The 21,224-nt window shown below is 40.5% G+C and overlaps 4 protein-coding genes across 4 annotated transcripts; 3 read left to right on the forward strand and 1 right to left on the reverse strand.

The window, feature by feature from the left end:
- Positions 1-392: 392 nt before the first annotated feature.
- Positions 393-749, reverse strand: LOC122617892 (protein new-glue 1-like). Its single transcript, XM_043793935.1, has one exon. It carries the CDS (start codon positions 744-746, stop codon positions 393-395), a length of 354 nt encoding a protein of 117 aa, XP_043649870.1. The 5' UTR covers positions 747-749.
- Positions 750-5,331: 4,582 nt separating this feature from the next.
- Positions 5,332-5,682, forward strand: LOC122617876 (protein new-glue 1-like). Its single transcript, XM_043793900.1, has one exon. The coding sequence runs from the start codon at positions 5,332-5,334 to the stop codon at positions 5,680-5,682; it is 351 nt and encodes a 116-aa protein (XP_043649835.1).
- A 1,495-nt stretch (positions 5,683-7,177) lies between these two features.
- LOC122617815 (protein new-glue 1-like) lies at positions 7,178-7,588 on the forward strand. The gene has a single exon (XM_043793804.1). The coding sequence runs from the start codon at positions 7,229-7,231 to the stop codon at positions 7,586-7,588; it is 360 nt and encodes a 119-aa protein (XP_043649739.1). The 5' UTR covers positions 7,178-7,228.
- A 2,934-nt stretch (positions 7,589-10,522) lies between these two features.
- On the forward strand, positions 10,523-11,136 carry LOC122617836. Its single transcript, XM_043793849.1, has one exon. It carries the CDS (start codon positions 10,715-10,717, stop codon positions 11,063-11,065), a length of 351 nt encoding a protein of 116 aa, XP_043649784.1. The 5' UTR covers positions 10,523-10,714; the 3' UTR covers positions 11,066-11,136.
- The last annotated feature ends 10,088 nt before the right edge of the window (positions 11,137-21,224 follow it).

A 21,224-nucleotide genomic window follows, 5' to 3' on the forward strand; every position in this document is an offset into this window, starting at 1 on the left:
CTTGCCTTCGCACTTCCACTAGCTGGGTAACTGGTATCAGATAGTCGGGAAACTCGACTATACCATAGTGTTCTCTCTTGTTTTTAGTTTAGACCGTTCAATTTATAGCAACAAAATACCATATTTTTTAATCTTTTATATTATTATACTTTATTTATATTTTATATATGTAACTGCAACAATTTGAAAATTTGTAAGCTTTTTACATTTATTAGGACTAAAACTTAACATTGTATATTTAATCAAAGTTCTAAAAGTAAAAATGCGTTTTTACAATTTTATTTTTCTTTTGCTAGAAACTTTTGGTATCGGCCTGATCTATCCCTGAAGCTGATTGATCAGACGTCAGCGAGCACGTCTGCTCCTTTTGGTCTCCGCCGAGGAAGAGTTTTTTATCCGCGCAACTGTTTGAGCTCCCGGCGCTTATTCTTCAGTTGCTGGCGCAACCTTTGAGTCCTGCGCTGCCTCCTGCGCTCCCTGCGCTGGCGCTGACGGGCCAGCCGGCGGCGACGGGCACGCCTGCGCCTCCTGGCCTCCGCAGAGGAAGAGGACGAGGAGGAGGCAGTGGTCGTGGTGGTGCTGGTGGAGTCAGTGGTGGTGGTGGTGGTGGTGGTAGTGGTGTCGGAGGAGTCGGTGGTTGTGGTGGTCGCGTCTGTAGTTGTAGTTGTGGTTGTGGTACTACTGCCCTCCTGGATAAGCAGGAGGCATCCTATGACGGAAAGAACAAATACGATCGAGAAGCGCATATTGAATGTCTCTGACGCATGGGAGCAACTACGCATGTTTTTATAGAAAATTTGGATAATGGTAGTTAACCAGATGCATGTAAACTAACAGGCCTGCCAGTTTGTTAGCTTAAGCTGTGGTAAATGTTGGTAATGTTTAATCAGATTGAGAAAATATGCCATATAGTTTAAACCTTGCTACTGAGACTTTATAGACATAATAGATGTAATAGATTTACGTTAAAGAGCGCGTTGCTCAACCAAGTTTCCGGGTACAGTTCATCCCAAATCAGAAATAAAAAATTTCTTAGAATGCGATTCACATACATTCTTGGTGTTGCTCGCGCTTCTCGGTTTCTGCTAGTCCAAGCCAAAGATAATTTGTAGCTGGGTTACTGTGGGATATTCCGCTGTTTAAATGTAAAGAACATAAAAAAAAAATGCTCGAATTTACAACTACACCCCCTCTTACCACAGTTGAAATTATCGAAATGGTGTTTGTTTTTGAAGTCTGTTTGAGCTTTCTGTTCGGGCAAAACCAATTTAAGGCATGAACATACGTTGTCTACTTTTTGAATGGATGATTGTGCTATGTTAAGCCCACCTAACACTTTGTTTAACTGTAAATCACTAACTATCTTAGAGTCTATGAGAAGGTGTAAGAAAGATCTTAACTCTATGAAGATGTCTACCAACATTTTGCATTGGAAGTTTTCCATACGGATTCATTTCAAACATGTCGAATAAGACAAGACGAATATGCGGGGTATTTCGGTTACTATTAGAAAACAGTGCCTTAAAGTCTAAACTATTTTGGTAAAGCAAAGCTTGATCAATCTCCTATCTATGAAGAAGCAATAAATATTTTTGCCGAGAAAGCAACGCACAAATTATATTGAACTTTTTAATTAAAGATTTGGCGGATAATTTGCATGAACCATTTGGTGGGAATCTATGTTTTCCCTTATGCACTTGTGAAATGCTTGTGAAATTGCTGAAGCAGATAGATGAGATCATACTGTAAGTATATTTTCTGGTAGATAGTAAGATTTAATAATTTTGGGTCATATTAAATGCAGTATCCAAATTATACCAACCAAGATGCAAGTATTTATCACTTGCACAATGGAGTGATTTTAAGCTGTTTATGATTTCTGCTTTCTAATTATATTCTAATCGAACCGTAGTCGCATTAGGTCATGGCTTCCAGTAACACGTAAAACTTTGCAAAATTTAAGACCGCGTGTGGTGGAAAAAAATAGTGTAATAAATAAATCTATTGAGTTTCCCGCTCCGGTAAAGCGGTTCGCATTCCAATTTGTTCGTCTGTTTGTTTTCCCAGGCGAACATTTTATCTTCAAATAATCTATGCCCGGTGTAACCATTACCAGCAGCAGCACCACCCCCAAGTCCCCAAGTTTCGCCGCTGTCCTGGGGAGCACCTCCAACGATTGTATCACAGAAGTCTCGAAAAGCACCTTCAGCTGGAAGGGCAGCCGCATATATGTATGCAGTTTATGATTTCTGTATAATTTAGTTGGTGAAAGAAATATATATTAAGTAAAAAAGAAGCCAAAGCCCAAACCGGTCATACAGAAAATTTCGAGCTTCCGAATAGATATAGGGAAGTTATAGAAAATACGAAAGAGATATAGGAAAGATATAGAGAAATGTGAGTGTGGACAAAATAAAGTAAATAAAAATTAAAGTTAAGTGAGTTTTATCTGCGTTAAGCCTTATTATTCCATATGATATCATATGAATACAACAAAAAAATAAGTAAGCTGAGTCAAATTAAGAAAAACAAAATATACATATGTATAACAAATTTTCAATGGAAACTATACATTCAGAAAATGTATGAAAATAAAACAAACTCTGTAAAGATTTTTTAATAACATTTTGAATTTATATCTTTACTTTTAGATATTTTTGAATAATTTACGCCCTAAATATGCCACCTAATGAAAAAACACGAGGAACAATTTATTAAATAATCTAAATTCAATTATTAAATATAAATTTTAGTCAAAGAGATAATTGAACATGTGAAACACTGGCTTATGTTTTATTTATAATTAGATTTTATTTATTTATATCTATATACATATGTATATAAAATGCTTTGTCCTCGCTGACTGACTGACTGACTAATATATCACAGCCATGGCCAAACCACATGTCTTAGAGACTTGAAGTTTTTTTTTAAAAATCAGAAAACAAATTTCAGATTCGTATGGGTATTTTAATTTTCTAATTCTACCTGCAACCTATATTAAACAAGAGAGAACGCTATAGTCGAGTTCCCCGACTATCTGATACCCGTTACGCAGCTATTCGAAGTGCGAAGGAGAGTCTTCAGCACATACAGTTTTTGGCGGTTTTGTGGACGTTAGAGTGGGCGTGGCAAAAAGGTTTTTGGCAAATCGATAGAAATTTACAAGACTAATACAAAAATGAAAAAATATCAAAACATTTTTCAAAAGTGTAGGCGTGGCAGCTTTGGGCGGTTTGTGGGCGTGGCAAAAAGTTTTTTGGCAAATCGTTAGAAATTTACAAGACTAATACAAAAATGAAAAAATATCAAAACATTTTTCAAAAGTGTGGGCGTGGCAGCTTTGGGCGGTTTGTGGGCGTTAGAGAGGGCGTGGTAAAAAGTTTTTTGGCAAATCGTTAGAAATTTATAAGACTAATACAAAAATGAAAAAATATCGAAACATTTTTCAAAAGTGTGGACGTGGCAGTTTTAGGCGGTTTGTGGGCGTTAGAGTGGGCGTGGCAACATGAATCGACAAACTTGCGCTGCGTCTATGTCCGTGGAGTCTGTATGCTTTATCTCAACTTTCTAGCTTTTGTAGTTCCTGAGATCTCGACGTTCATACGGACAGACGGACAGACGGACATGGCCAGATCGACTCGGCTATTGATCCTGATCAAGAATATATATACTTTATATGGACGGAAACACTTCCTTCTGCCTGTTACATACTTTTCAACGAATCTAGTATTCCCTTTTACTCTGCGAGTAACCGGTATAAAAATGTAAAAACAACAAGAGAGAACGCTATTGTAGAGTTCCCCGACTATCTGATATCCGTTACTTAGCTAGTGGAAGTGCGAAGACTAAAAACAATATGAAAAAATATCAAAACATTTTTCAAAAGTGTGTTCTCCGTGTCGGCTAGTTTTTTTTGAGAAGAAGTTTGGTCTCCAACCGCTGACTGGTAGGTTTTTTCCGTGCTTGTTAATAACAGAACTGACAATATTTACCTCCGCTTGGGCCAGCTGGCACTTGGCATAGGTTTATGCAAAGTCATTTTGTGATTTCCCTGGTAGATTGATGCCCTTGCCGTTTGCCTCGTGGTCGCCGGTGGTTCTGCAGCTGAGTTGATCCTGTCCATCAGTTTTTGCTGTTCATCGAGCATGATTTCGGATTCATTGCTCTCGAAGACTATGTTCTTGGGAACAATGTTCTTGTTGAGAGGTTTGCCGGGCTGTAGTGCTGGTAGCTTTACTTAAGTACATATGTATGTATGTATGAGTGTGTGTATTTTGCAAGTTTTTAATTTAGCAAAAATACTGCTTAATTAAAAGTGTTTCGGTTCGATCACGTCGGGGACACAACTATAGTTACACGAATGGATGAAACTTAAAATTGCTTATAAACGGTTTCCAGAGATTTTGGTGCTTGGGCCCGTTAGGAGAGATCGATAGGTGAATTTTACTAGGGATGAGCCATCCAACAGCATGGTTTGAGGTCGCCACACGGGCAATAATTGTCGATAGTTGTGCAAAATGTCGTATTAGTAACGAAAGCTGAATTGTATGCTGTTTTCTATTTATCAATATTTATATAGCCGTTACTCGTTGTGTAAAAGGGTATACTAGATTCGTTGAAAAGTACGTAGCAGGCAGAAGGAAGCGATTCTGACCATATAAAATATATATATGTATGTATGTATATAATTTTAATCGGGATTATAGCAAAGTCGAACTGGCCATGTACGTCCATCTGTCCGTATGAACGCCTCGGTCTCAGGAACTTAAAATGCTAGAAAGTTGAGATTCAGTATGCAGATTCCAAAGACATAAACGCAGCGCAAGTTTATCGATTCATGTTGTCACGCCCACTCTAACGCCCACAACACAGTCACGCCCACACTTATGAAAAATGTTTTGATTTTTTTCGGTTTATATTTTGTCTTGCCAATTTCTATCGATAACTGTCACGTCCACACTTTCTCTCGTTCGCATTTACATAAATATAATTATGTTTATTATAAGCTACGTTACAAGTTTTTTTTTAAATATAATATTTACAGTGGTGGTTGTCTTAGATACAATAAGTGTCAGCTCCATATCTGTAATTTTGAACTAAATGCCACTTTTAATTTGGGGGTTATTTGTCTTGTACAATAACAATTCTTGTAAGAATATTATAGAAAAATATTTGACTGCGAAAAAAACCAAAGAATATAAATGAAAAAGCTGAGCAAACATATACCTATGAATGTCAAGTGTAAGAACCAAATATCAACAATCTCCTGTACTGCACAGACAGGTTGCTATAAAAGCGCTCACGTTTCGCACCTTAGACACACTCAGCATGCGTTTCTCGATCGTATTTGTTTTTTCCGTCCTAGGATGCCTTCTGCTTATCCAGGAGGGCAGTAGTACCACAACCACAACTACAACTACAGACGCGACCACCACAACCACCGACTCCTCCGACACCACTACCACCACCACCACCACCACTGACTCCACCAGCACCACCACGACCACTGCCTCCTCCTCGTCCTCTTCCTCTGCGGAGGCCAGGAGGCGCAGGCGTGCCCGTCGCCGCCGGCTGGCCCGTCAGCGCCAGCGCAGGGAGCGCAGGAGGCAGCGCAGGACTCAAAGGTTGCGCCAGCAACTGAAGAATAAGCGCCGGGAGCTCAAACAGTTGCGCGGATAAAAAAATGTTAAAATTATTTGAAAGCTCGTTCGCTTGTTAATAAGCTGTTCAAAATCGCTAAAATCGATGTAAATTAAAACGTACAAAATGTTTTCTTTAAATTTTTAAAAATATTTTATCTTAGAGACCAAGTAGCGGGGTACAAACAAAGTTGTTAATAGAAGAGGACATTTCATTTCATTAATGATAGTTTCCCTCTGTCCGTTGGTCCGCTTGTAAACCGCGATCTCGGGATAAAAATGTACTAAAAAGTATTGACTAAGTAACAGCAACCAGGCGAAAGTTTTATTAAATATGCAGCCGTACCTCGTTTTATTTAATCGTTAATCGAATACCGTATACTGAGTAAAAGGATATACTGGGGTCGTTGAAAAGTATGTAGATTAAAAATTTTATTTTGCTTAAGTGTATTTTAATTGATAAGCCACCACTATCATTTCGTTGCAAAATGCCCTTAGAATGTTAATTTTGTGGAATATAAAAAAAAAACTTATCCGCGACAGTTCAGTGGTTTGTGGCCTTTGAAGTCATAGAGGCCAAACTTTAATTGTACATGCATCACCACAATCTGCATGCTTAATCCTATAATCTTATTAAATAGTTCCCGAGATACAGAAATGCAGACTGACGGACGAATGGTCATGGTAAGATTGATTCGGCTATTGATCCGTAATATATGTACTCTATGGGGGCGAAAACTCTTTTGCCCTTATTTCATTTCAGACCTTATTGGGGACTCATATAAATCCGCCGAACGACAGAATAGAATAATTAATTAACTAATTTAAAAAAAAATGTGTAAAGTGTGGGCGTATTAGTTTTGGGCGGTTCTGGGTGTTATAGTGGGTGTGGCAAAAAGTTGTTTGGCAAATCGTTAGAAGTTAACAAGACGAATAATAAAATAAAAAAGATTCAACACATTTTTTAAAACTGTGGGCGTGGTATATGTGGCGGTTTGTGGGCGTTATAGTGGGCGCGACAAACAAACTATTGGTGTACCGATCGAAATTTACAAGACTAATACAAAATTTAATGTGGGAGTTGCTGTTTTGGGCGGATTATGGGCGTTCCAGTGGGCGTGGCAACGTGGGCCAACAAACTTGCGCTGCGTCGATGTTTCTAGAGGCTGCATGCTGAATTTCAACCGAATCGACCGGATCGACTCCGCTATTGATCTTGAAAATAAATATACATTGTATATGTAAACTTTATATGGTCGGAAACGCTTCCTTTTGCCTGTCACAAACTTTTCAAAGAATCTACTATACCCTTGTAATCTACGAGTAACGGGTATAAAAATTGTATCAACCAATGTATGCAGTATTAAAATTATTACATTTATCTACAATTTTACCCAACTCTGTTGACCTTACAAGCCCAAGAGCACTCGGTCATGCTGAAAATATTGTCAGAATAGAAAAACTGTGCAAACAGCTTTAGTTGTCAAGCACCAATAAGGTATTTATTGATTTCGTAGTACTACAATCATGTCTGCCCCAGATTGCGTATAAAATACCGCTCGATTTTGTAAAATGTACTCATTTCAATGCGTTTCCTATTCGCTCTAGTCCTCGGCGTGCTCCTGTGCCTGCTCCTGGCTCAGGAGGGCAGTAGTACCACAACTACAACCACAACTACTGACGCGACCACAACCACAACTACAGACGCGACCACTACCACGGCTTCATCCGCCACCACCACCACCACTTCCTCCTCCAGCACCTCTACGACCGCTGCCTCCTCTTCCTCGGCGGAGGCCAGGAGGCGCAGACGTGCTCGCCGCCGTCGCCTGGCTCGTGAGCGCCGTCGTCGCCAGGAGCGGAGGCAGCGCCAGGAAAAGAGGAGGCGCAGGATGGAGCAGCTGCTTGCGAGGCAGCGCCGCCTGATCAATCAGCTTCAGGGATAGATCAGGCCGATACCAAAAGTTTCTAGCAAAAGAAAAATAAAATTTTTAAAACACTGTTTTACTTTTAGAACTTTGATTTGGATTTTTGCAGTTACATATATAAAATATAATATATTATAAAAGATTAAAAAATATTGCGTATTGTTGCTTTAAACTGAACGGTCTAGACATAAAACAAGAGAGAACGCTATAGTAGAGTTTCTCGACTATCAAATACCCGTTCCTTAGCTAGGTGGAGTTCAAACGATAAAGTTTAAGAATCTTGTTGGCATATCGATAGAAATTGACAACAAGAAACAAGAGAGAACGCTATAGTCGAGTTCCCCGACTATCTGATACGTGGAGTGGGCGTTGTAGTGGGCGTGGCAATATGAATCGACTTGCTGCGTCTATGTCTCTGGAGTCTGCATGCTTAATCTCAACTTTCTAGCTTTTATAGTTCCTGAGATCTCGACGTTCATACGGACAGACGGACAGACAGACGGACGGACAGACGGATATGGCCAGATCGACTCGGCTATTGATCCTGATTAAGAATATATATACTTTATATGGTCGGAAACGCTTCCTTCTGCCTCTTACATACTTTTCAACGAATCTAGTATACCCTCTTACTCTATGATTAACGGGTATACAAAAATAATAATATTAAAATAAAGCGAAGAAAATTTCAAAAATGTGGGTATGGAGTTTATGCGCTGCTTGTGCGCATTAAATTTTATTTAGCTAAGTAATAAAATGAAAAAATTTCAACACATTTTTCCAATCTGTGGGCGTGTGCAATTTTTCGGTTTTTAAGCGTTATAGTTTTTACAAATCGATAGAAATTTATAAGACCAATAAAAATTTAGAAAAAATAGAACTATTTTTCAAAAATGTGGACGTGGCAGTTTTAGGCGGTTTGTGAGCGTTACAAAGTGCGTGGCAACATAGGACCGTCCGTCTGTCTGTCTGTCTGTCCGCCCTTATGAACGTCGAGATTTCAGGAACTACATATACAAGCTGGATAGTTCCAGATTTTTAATTGACGTTTCCACTCCCACATTAACGCCCACAAATCAACCAAAACTGCCACGCCCACAATTTAAAAAAATGTGATATTTTTTCTTTTGTGTTATTAGTCCTGTAAATTGTTTACAATTTGTCAAAAAACTTTTAGACACGCCCACTGTAACGCCCACAAACCGCCCGAAACTGCGACGCCCAAACGTTTGAAAAATGTTTAAATGTTTTTTCTTTTAATACTTTTTTCTCCAATTTCTACCGATATTCTAGAAATTATCCAATAGGCATGCTCAAACTTTGAAAGCTCATTGCGGCCATGTTGTTTGAGTGACAGATGTCAAATACAGTGTGTTATATTCATTACGATGGCAGGTTACAGTGCCGAGCAGCACATGCAAATAATACAATTTTTTTTATGAAAATGGGTCTTCAGTTGGAACAACGTTCCGCGCACTTCGTCCGTTTTACGGTAGCGATGATCGTCCTGCGTCCTGATCGTCAACAAGCTAAATTTCCGTATTTGGGACCATACCAATCTACACGAGGTTCACCGAGTGGCAATGCATCCGCAGAAAGTGACTGTTTGGTGCGGACTTTGGGCCGGAGGCGTGATTGGTCCTTATATTGGTGTGACCGTCACTGTCAATGGTGAGCGATACCGGTCGATGATAACCAACTTATTTTGGCCTGAAATCGAGAATATGGATCTGGACAACATGTGGTTTCAGCAATTTTCGAACATTGTCATCTCGCGCGGAGGCGACGTGAACTGGCCACCGAGATCGTGCGATTTGACCCCGCTGGACTTTTTCTTGTGGCGTTTTCTTAAGTGGCAGCTGTATGCCAACAAGCCGCAAACCACCGCTACCATCAAAGGCAACTTATGCCACGCCATCGATCAAATACCAGAGTCATCGAAAATTAGAACTTTTGCGTGCGCGCCCCCAAGCGAAGCAGTGGCAGTTATGTGATGCTAGTTTTTAGCCTGGCCCGTACCGACCTGTAATTGAAAAAATACTTTTGGGATAGTTTAATGAAGATACATTTAAACTAATTTGCGTATTCGACTCAGATGTTGATACTGATAATTGTTACAAATATCTTCTTTACTTTGCAAGGGTATAAAACAGACGGAAAATGGTTTAATTTGAATATATGTATGTACAAATGATTTAAAATTTTACTATCGGAAAAATTGCAATATTTGTAATACATGCCCATGGTAAAGATGGAAACAAATTAAAATGTTGCGCATCCCGGCATCCTTCGCTTGGAGCCATTTTTGTTCAAATCCAGGCGGCGCCTGCTTGAAGGCCTAACCAAGCTGTGGTGCATTTTACACGCTTCGCTGGAGTTCTGCAACACGAATTGGCACAAAGGATGTCGGAGCAGCCAGGACGAGAGGTTGGGAGAGACAGGAACCCTGGAACCCACAACGACCGAGTCGAAAGTTTCGGCCTGCAGAGCTGGCAAAAAAGTTTAGCCGCTGACGCTGAAGCTGCATTAAATTTGGAGCCAAATATGATTTCATACTTTAAGCGGAGAAAGAGTTTTAAGAAACTATAAATGAATTTTATCTCCGATGCTTATGTCACGGATCTCGTCCTTTCACCTAACTGCCGCCTAAATGCGCCTAAATGCAATTCTTGTTACTTTCCGAAACTTTCGCCTGCTTTACCTTTTTGGCAAAAGTTTGTTTCGAGTTTTTCCTGTGCCCAGGAAATAGCCATGGCGGTGGGAGTGGCTTGTTCTGAACTTTTGTAATTATTTGATTTATCAAATAGCAGAGGCTGTTCATGCTGAGCAATAAAGGCGGCCGTCTTTACTTTTGGCTTCGGTATAATTTTATTTAAAAGTTTGCTTTTTTCGGATATAATTCCTTGACACAGCCGCCTGGCACATATAATCAAAAACATTGCGACACTGAAAGGTCAAGGGTAGGGCTTAGCTTACAGCTTCAAAAGAACAGCAAACACCGAACTAAACCAGAAAACACCTGTGAGGTATGCAAACAGAAAGGGAAACTGCAGCTGTCTATCTGTTTCGACGACAACAACACCACAGAGAGCGTTCGCCAGTTGATCACCGACTGCTGGCCGCCTACAACGTTCGAGGCGGGGAATGTCTGTGCTCTGGGTCATTTTGCTCGGTCTCCTGGCCTGTGAGAGAAACACCTTTGGAGCCCTCCCCGCCAAGTCCACTCACTATCGTCTACGTAGCACTAACCTTCCGGAGCTTAAAACAACGGGCGTTGCGCGTCAGAAATCACAACGGGTTGCACCCATTACCAATTCACATAAAACTGCCCTAACGGAAAAGAATCGGCTTGGTGAACCATTTAATGACTCTATTTCAACATCTGATAGGATAGAGTACAACATATGGCACGCACTAAGAGCCGATGGAAAAGAGAACCTCTATATACTCTTTTTCGCCATTTATATTAGCTACCTAGTGTATGTGCTATTCTAAGTCGGTGATTTATGCAATAAAAATCAACGTCATCGAAGATAATTTTTGCTATCATCGTCATGGAAGATGCCTTCTGCTATCTTTTTATTAAAATTTTTTATATCCAGGAAAAATGTAAGCATTCTTTAAATCGACGTATAAGATTTTTGAAACCACATTCATGGCCGACCCCTATAAAAGAAAATATTAAAACAGCCTTTTTCCAAAATCAGTGAATTTATTTTTAGCAAAAGAGAACGTTATATTTAATTTTTACGACTATCAGGAGTTGGAGTACTTGAAAGATATAAGTTATATTAGATATTACTGATAGTATTGGGCGTCTTGTGGGCGGTAGAGTGGCCGTGACAACGCTCTAAAACATCGTAGGTGTGACTAGAATCTGCCTGTTTAATCTACATTTTCTAGTTTTCATCGTTGGCCAAATCACAGTGTTCATACGGACAGATTAACGCATAGCAGATTAACTTGTCTAGTAATCCCAAGCAGAATATATATATTCTTTATATATAAAGATATATACATATATATATTCTAGAACGCTTTCTTCCACCTGTTACATGCATTTTAAGTAATTGAAATTGGTGCGTCGAGTGGAACATTATTGAGGGATTTTACACATTCTACATTTGTACAATTCATAGTTTATTACAACGTTCTGGTTCATTGTTTATTAAAACAATGTAATATTTTTGTTTCATTAAAAATTTAATTTCACTTTTAAATTAATTTCTTCTTACTTGCTAAGGGGTGGCTGTGGCGGTTTTTTTTTACGCGCGATTTCCATGTCCACACCGACCGAGGAGTGCTGCCGTGTATCGGACGCTTCGATTCACGAGAATATATTATACAAGCGATACAGAAACCAGAACAGAAACGAGGAAATAATAAGTATTAGTAAGATTTAATTATGCGATAAAAAAGTTAGAATTAATTGCTTTACGATCGGTGGAGAGATTTAAGATAATAGGATAATGTCTATTATAGTCAGAACATAAGCCTCTGTAGGGGTCATGCAACGCAAAGTAAATCTACAATGATTTAAGATTAGGGGTACGTAGTTTCTGGTGTATCTGCTTGAAACATCGAAGTTTCAGTCGGGACTCCCAACTTCACCACGAAGAAGCTTACAAATATAGACTGTTCCAAGCATCCTCCTACGAATAGCTAGGTAGGGTAAATTAATTAACATTAGTCTACTAAAATAAGGAGGTAACATAAGGTTTGCATCCCAATTTAGGCGCCGTAAGGCAAACAGTACCGACGGATGTGTGAAATGAATAAGGTTTTGGTCATGTAAGAATCATCAAATTCCTTTGACCACTTTTATATAAAACAAAGCACTCCTCTGGCCCTATTGACTATAGACGAAATATGGTCTGAAAATTTTAGTTAAGGATCCAGAAGAACACCAAGATCATAAACAAGTGTTATTTTGTCCAATGAGCACCCACTAACAGTGTAAGTGTCTTGGGTTGACGAGAGAGAATGATAACTTTACACTCCGGGCCATTTAAGTATAGTAAGTTATCACGGCACCATATTTGAAAACTATCTAAATATATAAATCCAATTTAGAATATCAACAGGGAAACCTAATAAATCAAGTGCCCTTACAAGAAGAGAATGATTAAAAGAGCTTTACTAAATTCAGTGTAGATAACATCTGTTTGAAGATTGGTTTGAAGCCCTGAATTACCGGTGAAGTTAGCTCCAAAAGGCTAGAAGTTGTTAAACTGAGTTTCATAAAACCGTGATATGGTGATATAATTCACCTACAAAGGTGATGCAAATGAGGAGTGATAATATTCTTTTTTGTTACCTTTTTTTATGGAGAGGGATCACAAAGGGACAAAATATTAAATTCGACTTTGATTGAGGTAACGTGGAATATGTTGTTTGAAAAAACCTGGGAAACAGATCAGCTATTGCCTGATTCGATGTTACCATAGTTTTTTAAAAAAATAGCGAGGAAGGGTAAGAAATTATTTTGCGCTTAGTGTTAACGAAATTATAAAACTGTTTCGGATGCTGCGAGAACTGGAACTTAAAACGGTTTAAATAGTTATTGTAACACTGAGCAATAAGCACGGTAAAATAGCCCGAGTACTTTAATATTTAGAAAGGATAGACTGAGACCGGTATTTTTAAATTTCGTATAAAGTCTGGACTTTACATTTCTTAGGTTTGCAAACTTATTCTTAGGAGGAGCTTTGTTAAAGATCGACGGATAGTACACCGGAACACAAGAGTTAAAAAATGATTTGATAGCGTCATAAATACGGCATCCGCCATTGTATTGCAGGAATAAAGATTAGACCAATTAAAGCCGGATAAAAACAAGAGAGAACGCTATAGTCGAGTTCCCCGACTATCTGATACCCGTTACTCAGCTATTCGAAGTGCGAAGGAGAGTCTTCAGCACATACAGTTTTTGGCGGTTTTGTGGGCGTTAGAGTGGGCGTGTCGTTTTATTATTTATAAGACTAATACAAAAGTGAAAAATAATCAAAACATTTTTTTAAAAGTGTGGGCGTGGCAGCTTTGGGCGGTTTGTGGGCGTTAGAGTGGGCGTGGCAAAAAGTTTTTTGGCAAATCGATAGAAATTTACAAGACTAATACAAAAATGAAAAAATATCGAAACCTTTTTCAAAAGTGTGGACGTGGCAGTTTTGGGCGGTTTGTCGGCGTTAGAGTGGGTGTGGAAACATGAATCGACAAACTTGCGCTGTATGTATATGTATGTATATGTCCCTGGAGTCTGTATGCTTAATCTCAACTTTCTAGCTTTTGTAGTTCCTGAGATCTCGACGTTCATACGGACGGACAGACGGGCGGACAGACGGACATGGCCAAATCGACTCGGCTATTGATCCTGATCAAGATTATATATACTTTATATGGTTGGAAACGCTTCCTTCTGCCTGTTACATACTTTTCAACGAATCTAGTATACCCTTTTACTCTACGAGTAACGGGTAAAACAAGGGAGAACGCTATAGTCGAGCTCCCCGACTATCTGATACCCGTGGAAGTGCGAAGGCGAGTCTTCAACACTGACAGTTTTTGGCGGTTTGTGGGCGTTAGAGTGGGCGTGGCCTTTATTAATTTGCCCGATCGTAAATTTTTGCGGTTTAAAGCCTGAATTTCATTGAATGTTTTGTACTACTAGATTCGTTGAAAAGTATGTAACAGGCAGAAGGAAGCGTTTCCGACCATATAAAGTATATATATTCTTGATCAGGATCAGTAGCCGAGTCGATCTGGCCATGTCCGTCTGTCCGTCCGTCTGTCCGTCCGCCTGTCCGTCCGTCTAGACGCGTCTGTCCGTCCGTATGAACGTCGAGATCTCAGGAACTACAAAAGCTAGAATGTTCAGATTAAGCATACAGACTCCAGAGAAGCAGCGCAAGTTTGTCGATGCATGTTGCCACGCCCACTTTAACGCCCACAAACCGCCCAAAACTGCCGCGCCCACACTTTTGAAAAACGTTTTGATATTTTTTCATTTTTGTATTTTTCTTGAAAATTTCAATCGAGTTGCCAAAAAACTTTTTGCCACGCCCACTCTAACGCCCACAAACCGCCAAAAACTCAGTGTTGAAAACTCGCCTTCGCACTTCCACTAGCTGAGTAACGGGTATCAGATAGTCGGGGAACTCGACTATAGCGTTCACTCTTGTTTCATTTTTGCTTTAGTTTTGTAAATTTTCGATATTCTTTCACATTTTTGTTAGTCGTGTAAATTTCACTCGATTTAGCCACTCCCACTCTAACGCCCACAAACCGGCCAAAACTATTAGTGTTGAAATTTCTCCTTCGCACTTCCACTAGCTGAGTAACGGGTATCAGATAGTCGAGGAACTCGACTTTAGCGTTCTGTTTTGTTTTTTTTAGTTGTTTGGCTTATGTTTTTGGTTTAGTGGTTTTGTTTATATTAAAAGTTGTAGGTTTGTGAACCGACCTAGCGCCAATCTGGCGCTATGTTTTGTAGCAAGTATCTTCGGACGGGCACGGCAGGTGATCCTAATCCAAATACATTTAGTTTACATGTCCAGAACCTATTATACAATATTCGATGATACTAAAATACCCTTTTAATGACGGAAATAATACCAAAATCGCAGTACATACTAATAAACTTTACAGGAACACACAGTGGTAGGGCTAGACCTTAAGATTGTCTTACTTATTAAATGAAATATAGGTTGTATTTAACCTGAGGGCCTTCTGCGAAACATACATATTTAAAGCTTTTGCGATCCTCGGCCGTTCCAGCAGTGCATCAATTCCTCTGCATGTGTTGCTCGCACGAACATACACATGCAGTATGCTAAGTGACCCCGCAACCTCAACGCCTGTCCAAAGGCATTCCGTTTGCAGACGGGAGCTTCGCTGTTGCTTTCGTCAACTGCGACATAATTTATGACGCTTTCATTAAAAGCGACAAGCGAGACAAACGCCCACACAATCACGGCTGGGTAACGAATGGCCAAAGGAGTTGCCCGGTTCATGTCCCCAGTGTGGGTGTGTATTTTAAATTTGTTTCGGTGCAGACCTAGAAGACAAGCGTACTCGCAGGGAACTCGGCTACGTGTGCCAGACAGTTGTCACAGGCAAAAACATCGGTCAGGATTGGGGTTGCCACGAGGAGGAGGGCCGACGTTGGCAGACATTTCACCCCAAACGGTGTCAATTTTTTAATGTCAAGCGTTTAACTGGCGTACCGTTGCACTCGGTTCCTAGTCGGAGGCTTCCGCACTTTGACATAATTAAAGGCCATTAATCACGTGTGCTGATTCAACAACGCCCACTTTGCAAGCAGGTGGGAGCAGGCCGACATGGAACGGAGGACGGGACCCGGTGACCTCTCGTGGGTTAATACAGCCACTTCAGCCTCCTGGTGGGATGGCTCAGGTCGGATCTGTTCGGCCATGGGTGGTTGTGGGCGAATCGATTTGGAGGAACATTTAAATTCACCGAAACCCGTAAAGACACCGTGCTGCTGTCCTGCCACAAATTGTGCCCGACTGAACAAATTCCTTTTTTTTTAGTTGCTCCGCTTCGCTGGCGATTTGCTTTTCAGTTTCGCTTGACGTTTTGGTTTTTTGTACAGGAGCATTTTGGCGTCAATTAACGTTCTTTGTTGTGGCGCTACATTGGACACATTTTTGGGGGCCAGAGCCATGGCCACGGTCATATCGTTGGCCATGGTCGAAGCCATATAGATGCCGTGTAGATTGGAAATGTCGCGTATGTGTTGCGCTTCATTGCGCTTCAGCTTGTGGTGATTCCCATGCAGAATTACGGAAAAAATTTACAATGTAAAAAATGTAACAGGGCAAATGCGAATGCCTGATCCCCTGCTCACATAAATGCTACAAATTCTGCATAAAACCTTTCTCGGGTTTTAATAAGAACTCTATATTTCTATATTTGTTTCACATTTTAATTAAAATATCGCATTAAGAATTGGAATATAGTAAGCTGCAGTGTACACACTGCAATAAGGACGAGAGGTGCACGATAGCACAAAACAAATTCCCATATATTCACAAAAGCTCCCGGATACACACATACGCCCTGAAGCCAGAAATCCCAGCAGAGACACAATGTACATAGATACCAAAAGATATCCCACCATGACGGCAGCCTCGACGCTTATGTATACTTACTTATAGTCGCGCATATTGACCACGATGGTAGCGGTGGTGGTACACCTTTGCTGAGCCACACCTCTTCATCCGACTCCCACCGGGGATTGATTTTTAACGAGCATGAACTCTGTGCGCTATCAATTCGTGTTGTTTACCGACCCTACGCGCTTTCATTTGGGCTCAACAAAATTATGGAAAAGCTATTTTTAATAGACCCAAATGGCTGCGAAAGCGGCTGCTGGATAAAATGGTTAAGAGACATGCATACATACTTTTTAAAAGTTACTGCTGATCAACCAAAGTGTCTGACAATTAAAATGGACTTTGGAAAAATGTAGTCTATGATTTAACCTAAGTCAAGGGCAAAGTCAAAGTCGGACGAATTACCCGGTTAAATGTAAAATTAAACTTGTACGACATATTCTTCTTTAAAACACTCAAAGGAGCCGTGGTGCGAAGTGTGTTCCGAGTGTTTCGGGGGATAAGCCAGCCCAAACATTTAAGATCCCAGAAAACGAAGACGCTTGTGGCTTTAAGAAAGAACAATGGATCTAAGTAGCAAAGTAAACATGGCATAGATGTCGCACTCGGCCCAAAGGGCCAAGAGCGGTTGAGGAGGAGAGTGCTGCGCGGAATGCAGAAAGAAGGACCGCCCAGTGAGAACTTTATGCAGAGAATGCCTCACGGCCAATCCACATATATGTATGTACATACATATGTACATATGAACATAGTCCTCCCGCCTCCCGTCTACGTGTTAATTGGTTTCGGCGTAATTGTAACTTGACATGCATGCTAGGACAGCGGTAGAGCTTTCGAGGTAATGGGGTGACAGGTGGGGAGCCAAAAGCTGCCAAAAGTGTTTTAATTGAATTATTTTCATTGTCGCCCCAGCTCTAGTTTGCCCGCTGGCATTATTAACTTTTCTTGTTGCTGCAATTTATGCAAACTTTCTCGAAAAAACACTCTCGCCCACACACATTGCCCTAAACCCAAGCACAACAAGTTAAATGAGTTAAACGAGCAATTTCACGAGCGTGACGAAAGTTTTGCAAATGTTCCAGCAATACAAAAACCAAAAAAAAACGTAACGTTCGATTGCTTGAGGTGTTTAAAAGCTAAAAGTTTCTCAATGTGTAGCCAGCGGTCACCTAATTTCGTTCCCCCAGACATCGTGAAGTTTCCCCTTTAAATTTTGGGATTGAACAGTTATTTCTACAGGATAACAAAGAATTTACAGACCAATAAATTAGACTACTTTTGATCCGGAACTATAGAGGTTGTAGTGAGGACGTCATTGTCATTGTTTAACAAGGTGCATTATGTAGAATATCACTAGGTGCATCTACGTTAAAAACGTATAATGGTATCTGAAAGTCCAGACACTCGCCTTCTTGTTCATCATTTGGTGCCGGAGATTAGATAATTTGGCTGTGCTAACATAGATACTCGCACAGGTTTTCTTGTAAGGAATTTCGATCCGATTTCTGATAGTTGTTGGGTCAAGCTGCACAGTCTGCTGGTAAAATGACCAATAGTTAAATTAGTTTTTAGTTCGTTTTCCAGTTCATCCCTAGATTTATTGTAAGGTTCTAAATATTTTACTTTATCTATTAAAACTTCTTCAATTCTTAAATGTAAAAAAGTAGAAAAGGGAGAACGAACATATCTTGCGCACACACAACAACGTTCTTGTATTTATACCCGTTACTCGTAGAGTAGAGAGGGTATACTAAATTAGTTGAATAGTATGTAACAGGCAAAATGCGTTTCCGAACATATGAAGTATATATGTATATTCTTGATCAGGATCAATAGCCGAGTCGAACTGATCATGTCTGTCTGTCCGTCTGTCCGTATGATGTTCGTTCTCTCTTGATTTCTATTATTTTTCGGCCAAATGAACATGGCCAGTAAATGCGATAAATTGCGACCTTACCTTAATAAAGTGCCAATGAATTTTTGACTTGAGACTCGAGTAGTAAACGCATTTGCATAGATCAATCAATAACGAATTAAACATTTTACGTATTGTTTTTAAAAAGTTGATTGGTTTAGATATTTCCAAAAAATTTATTGCCCTTCTAGTATTGTCCTTTCTTATCGCATCAGTCGAAAAACATTTTCAATTTCAATGGCCTAACCCGTGGTTTGCATTTCTCTTTTGCCGGGAGCATGGCGCTTAAAAATGTTGGTCCAAAAAGGCCAAATGCAAATTCAGAAAAGCAGCCAAAAAGGCAACAAGGAAAAAAGCCATTCACACTCTGCTGATATGGAATATCGGCGAAGGCGAGTGGCAGGGAAGGCAGAAGGGCGTGTATGTGGGCTCTAATTCAAAGGCCAAACAGCAGCCACACTCCCCATGCAGCCCAATTCCAAAAGGATAGAACCAGGGGGAGGAGATAAAGAAGAGCCAGCACGATGTGCAAAATGTTCTTAATTCCCAATTCATATGCAAATTTATTTTATCGCCAGCGCTGGTTGCTGGCTGCCGGCTGGAAGCCCGACCGGGTGGATAGCTGCCTGCAACAACAGTGAAAGGAGTTCGGGCGGACCCTATCCTTTAGCCCTTCGGAACCCACAAAGCCATTTCAATCATCCGACACTCGATTGGAAGTCGTGAACGGTTGTGGACTGGAAGGGGGGTTCCGTCACGTTATTGCTTGTAATTGTGCTTTTCACAACCAGCTTTTGGCCACCACTTGATAATTGATCGCTTCCATTCGCAGTCTCCTATGAGTGTGCGTCTTGAAAGCACAACCAGATTTTTGGCATATCGAGAGAAATTTACAAGACTAACAAAAAGATTAAAAAATACCAACATTTGCAATCCGTTGCCTGCTGATCTGATCTCTTGGGATTATAAGATACAAAAATTAGCTGCTAGGCAAAAATGGTTGATTTTATTTGGCTTGTGAAGGGTGAAGTGAAGGGTCAAGTGAAGGGTCAGACCACCCGTGCCATCACCCCTTTCCTCGTTACGAGAAACCGGAAGCCACCGGAAGACATGTCGTGCTGCAATGGATGCCGCCACCGTTCTCAGACAATTTTTTCAAGCCATAATCATTGGCACTGAAGCTCCGGCCACGGACACTCCGTATTGGTCGTATTCCTTTACGTCTACGCCATTTCAAAGTAATTGCTTCATTTACCAGGGCGCATACGAAAGTGAAGCGAAGTAAAGCGGAAGTGTTTTCCTGGCTTTCTTTGCCCGACTTTGTCGGCCTTTTTGTAGTGAAAGTCTTTTTAATTGAAGTGGCTCGGACACACACCAAGCTGGATATTTATAACTCAATGATGCGGCAGGCGGTCAACGCCTTTGACTGTCTGCACGACGTTGGCTCCTTCAAAAGAACACCAGCCCTGCCAGCTGGAGAAAAAACTGCCGAGACCGTGCGGAAGCAACTATGCCGTATGTCATTAAAATTTACTACAATCTATTTTGCTTTCTAATTGGCACTTGGCCATTACCAGCTCAGTCGCTTTGTGCCTAGCCCCAGATCCAGCTCGTCCTCTTTCTGGCCATAATCGTAACTTGCACCGGGCAATTAGTGCCAGCCATAGGCCAACAATGGCATGTGCAACGTAATCCCGTCCAATGATCCGTGGGCGCCTAATTACGGAACCTAGCACTTGCATTCCATACAGGAACAAGACATTAACCTGGTATAGCCCAGTGATAAATTCAACATCACAGCATCCGCTTTTCACAAATCGAGTCAAAAGCGTGGCTATCGCGAACACTTTAAATCGATTTAAAATGTGGATTTTATCTTAACCACATCCCGTTGGTTGGCTTGTTCGTTGTGAATCCCACCCAAGTACTTAAATTGCGGCCTCCCACTGGATTCCATTACACTGCATTACTAAAATGCTAATTACGTGGCGGCAGCTTCCGCGACAGCAGAAACTGCGCCGAATAACTGAAGCATAATGAAATCGCGAACGGACCGCAATGTGAGTGCGAAACTTATTAGAAAATATTTACGGAGCTCTTCAAAAATACTGACTATTACACTTTGCAAATAATAATAGCAAACTAAAGTGTAATATCTCAGATAAAAACGGGCACATTTTTAAAAAGGAACGGAACGCATTAAACTCCAGACTCGTAACCGTCTGAAGTATAATGCGTCCAGTCTCCATATCTCTTTTTTGCCTTAAGAACCGATTCTAAACCTACTTCTTCAGACTGAACCAAACTCAAAAAGAAGTGCCTCAATTCCGGAAGCATACGTGCTCTGCGGAAATATTACTTATGTTGAATCCCATTTTGAATTCCAAATTTTCAGCCCTTAAAGTTTTCCAGATCTAAACACGTTCAAATTATCATATCAAGAGTGCCAAACCCTATACTATACATACAAGGCGTTGCTTGCCACGACTTTGAAGCAAGAGTGAACGCTATAGTCGAGTTCCCCAACTATCAGATACCCACATTTCTCTGGCAAAACAATCTAAAAGTTTTTCTAAAACTTTAAATGGGCGTGACAGTTTTGTGC

Source organism: Drosophila teissieri, chromosome 3L, assembly GCF_016746235.2.
Source record: "Drosophila teissieri strain GT53w chromosome 3L, Prin_Dtei_1.1, whole genome shotgun sequence".
NCBI lineage: Eukaryota > Metazoa > Arthropoda > Insecta > Diptera > Drosophilidae > Drosophila > Drosophila teissieri.

Coding starts and splice junctions, on each gene's coding strand:
- LOC122617892 (XM_043793935.1), bottom strand. CDS start 746: ATGCGCTTCTCGATCGTATTTGTTCTTTCCGTCATAGGATGCCTCCTG.
- LOC122617876 (XM_043793900.1), top strand. CDS start 5,332: ATGCGTTTCTCGATCGTATTTGTTTTTTCCGTCCTAGGATGCCTTCTG.
- LOC122617815 (XM_043793804.1), top strand. CDS start 7,229: ATGCGTTTCCTATTCGCTCTAGTCCTCGGCGTGCTCCTGTGCCTGCTC.
- LOC122617836 (XM_043793849.1), top strand. CDS start 10,715: ATGTCTGTGCTCTGGGTCATTTTGCTCGGTCTCCTGGCCTGTGAGAGA.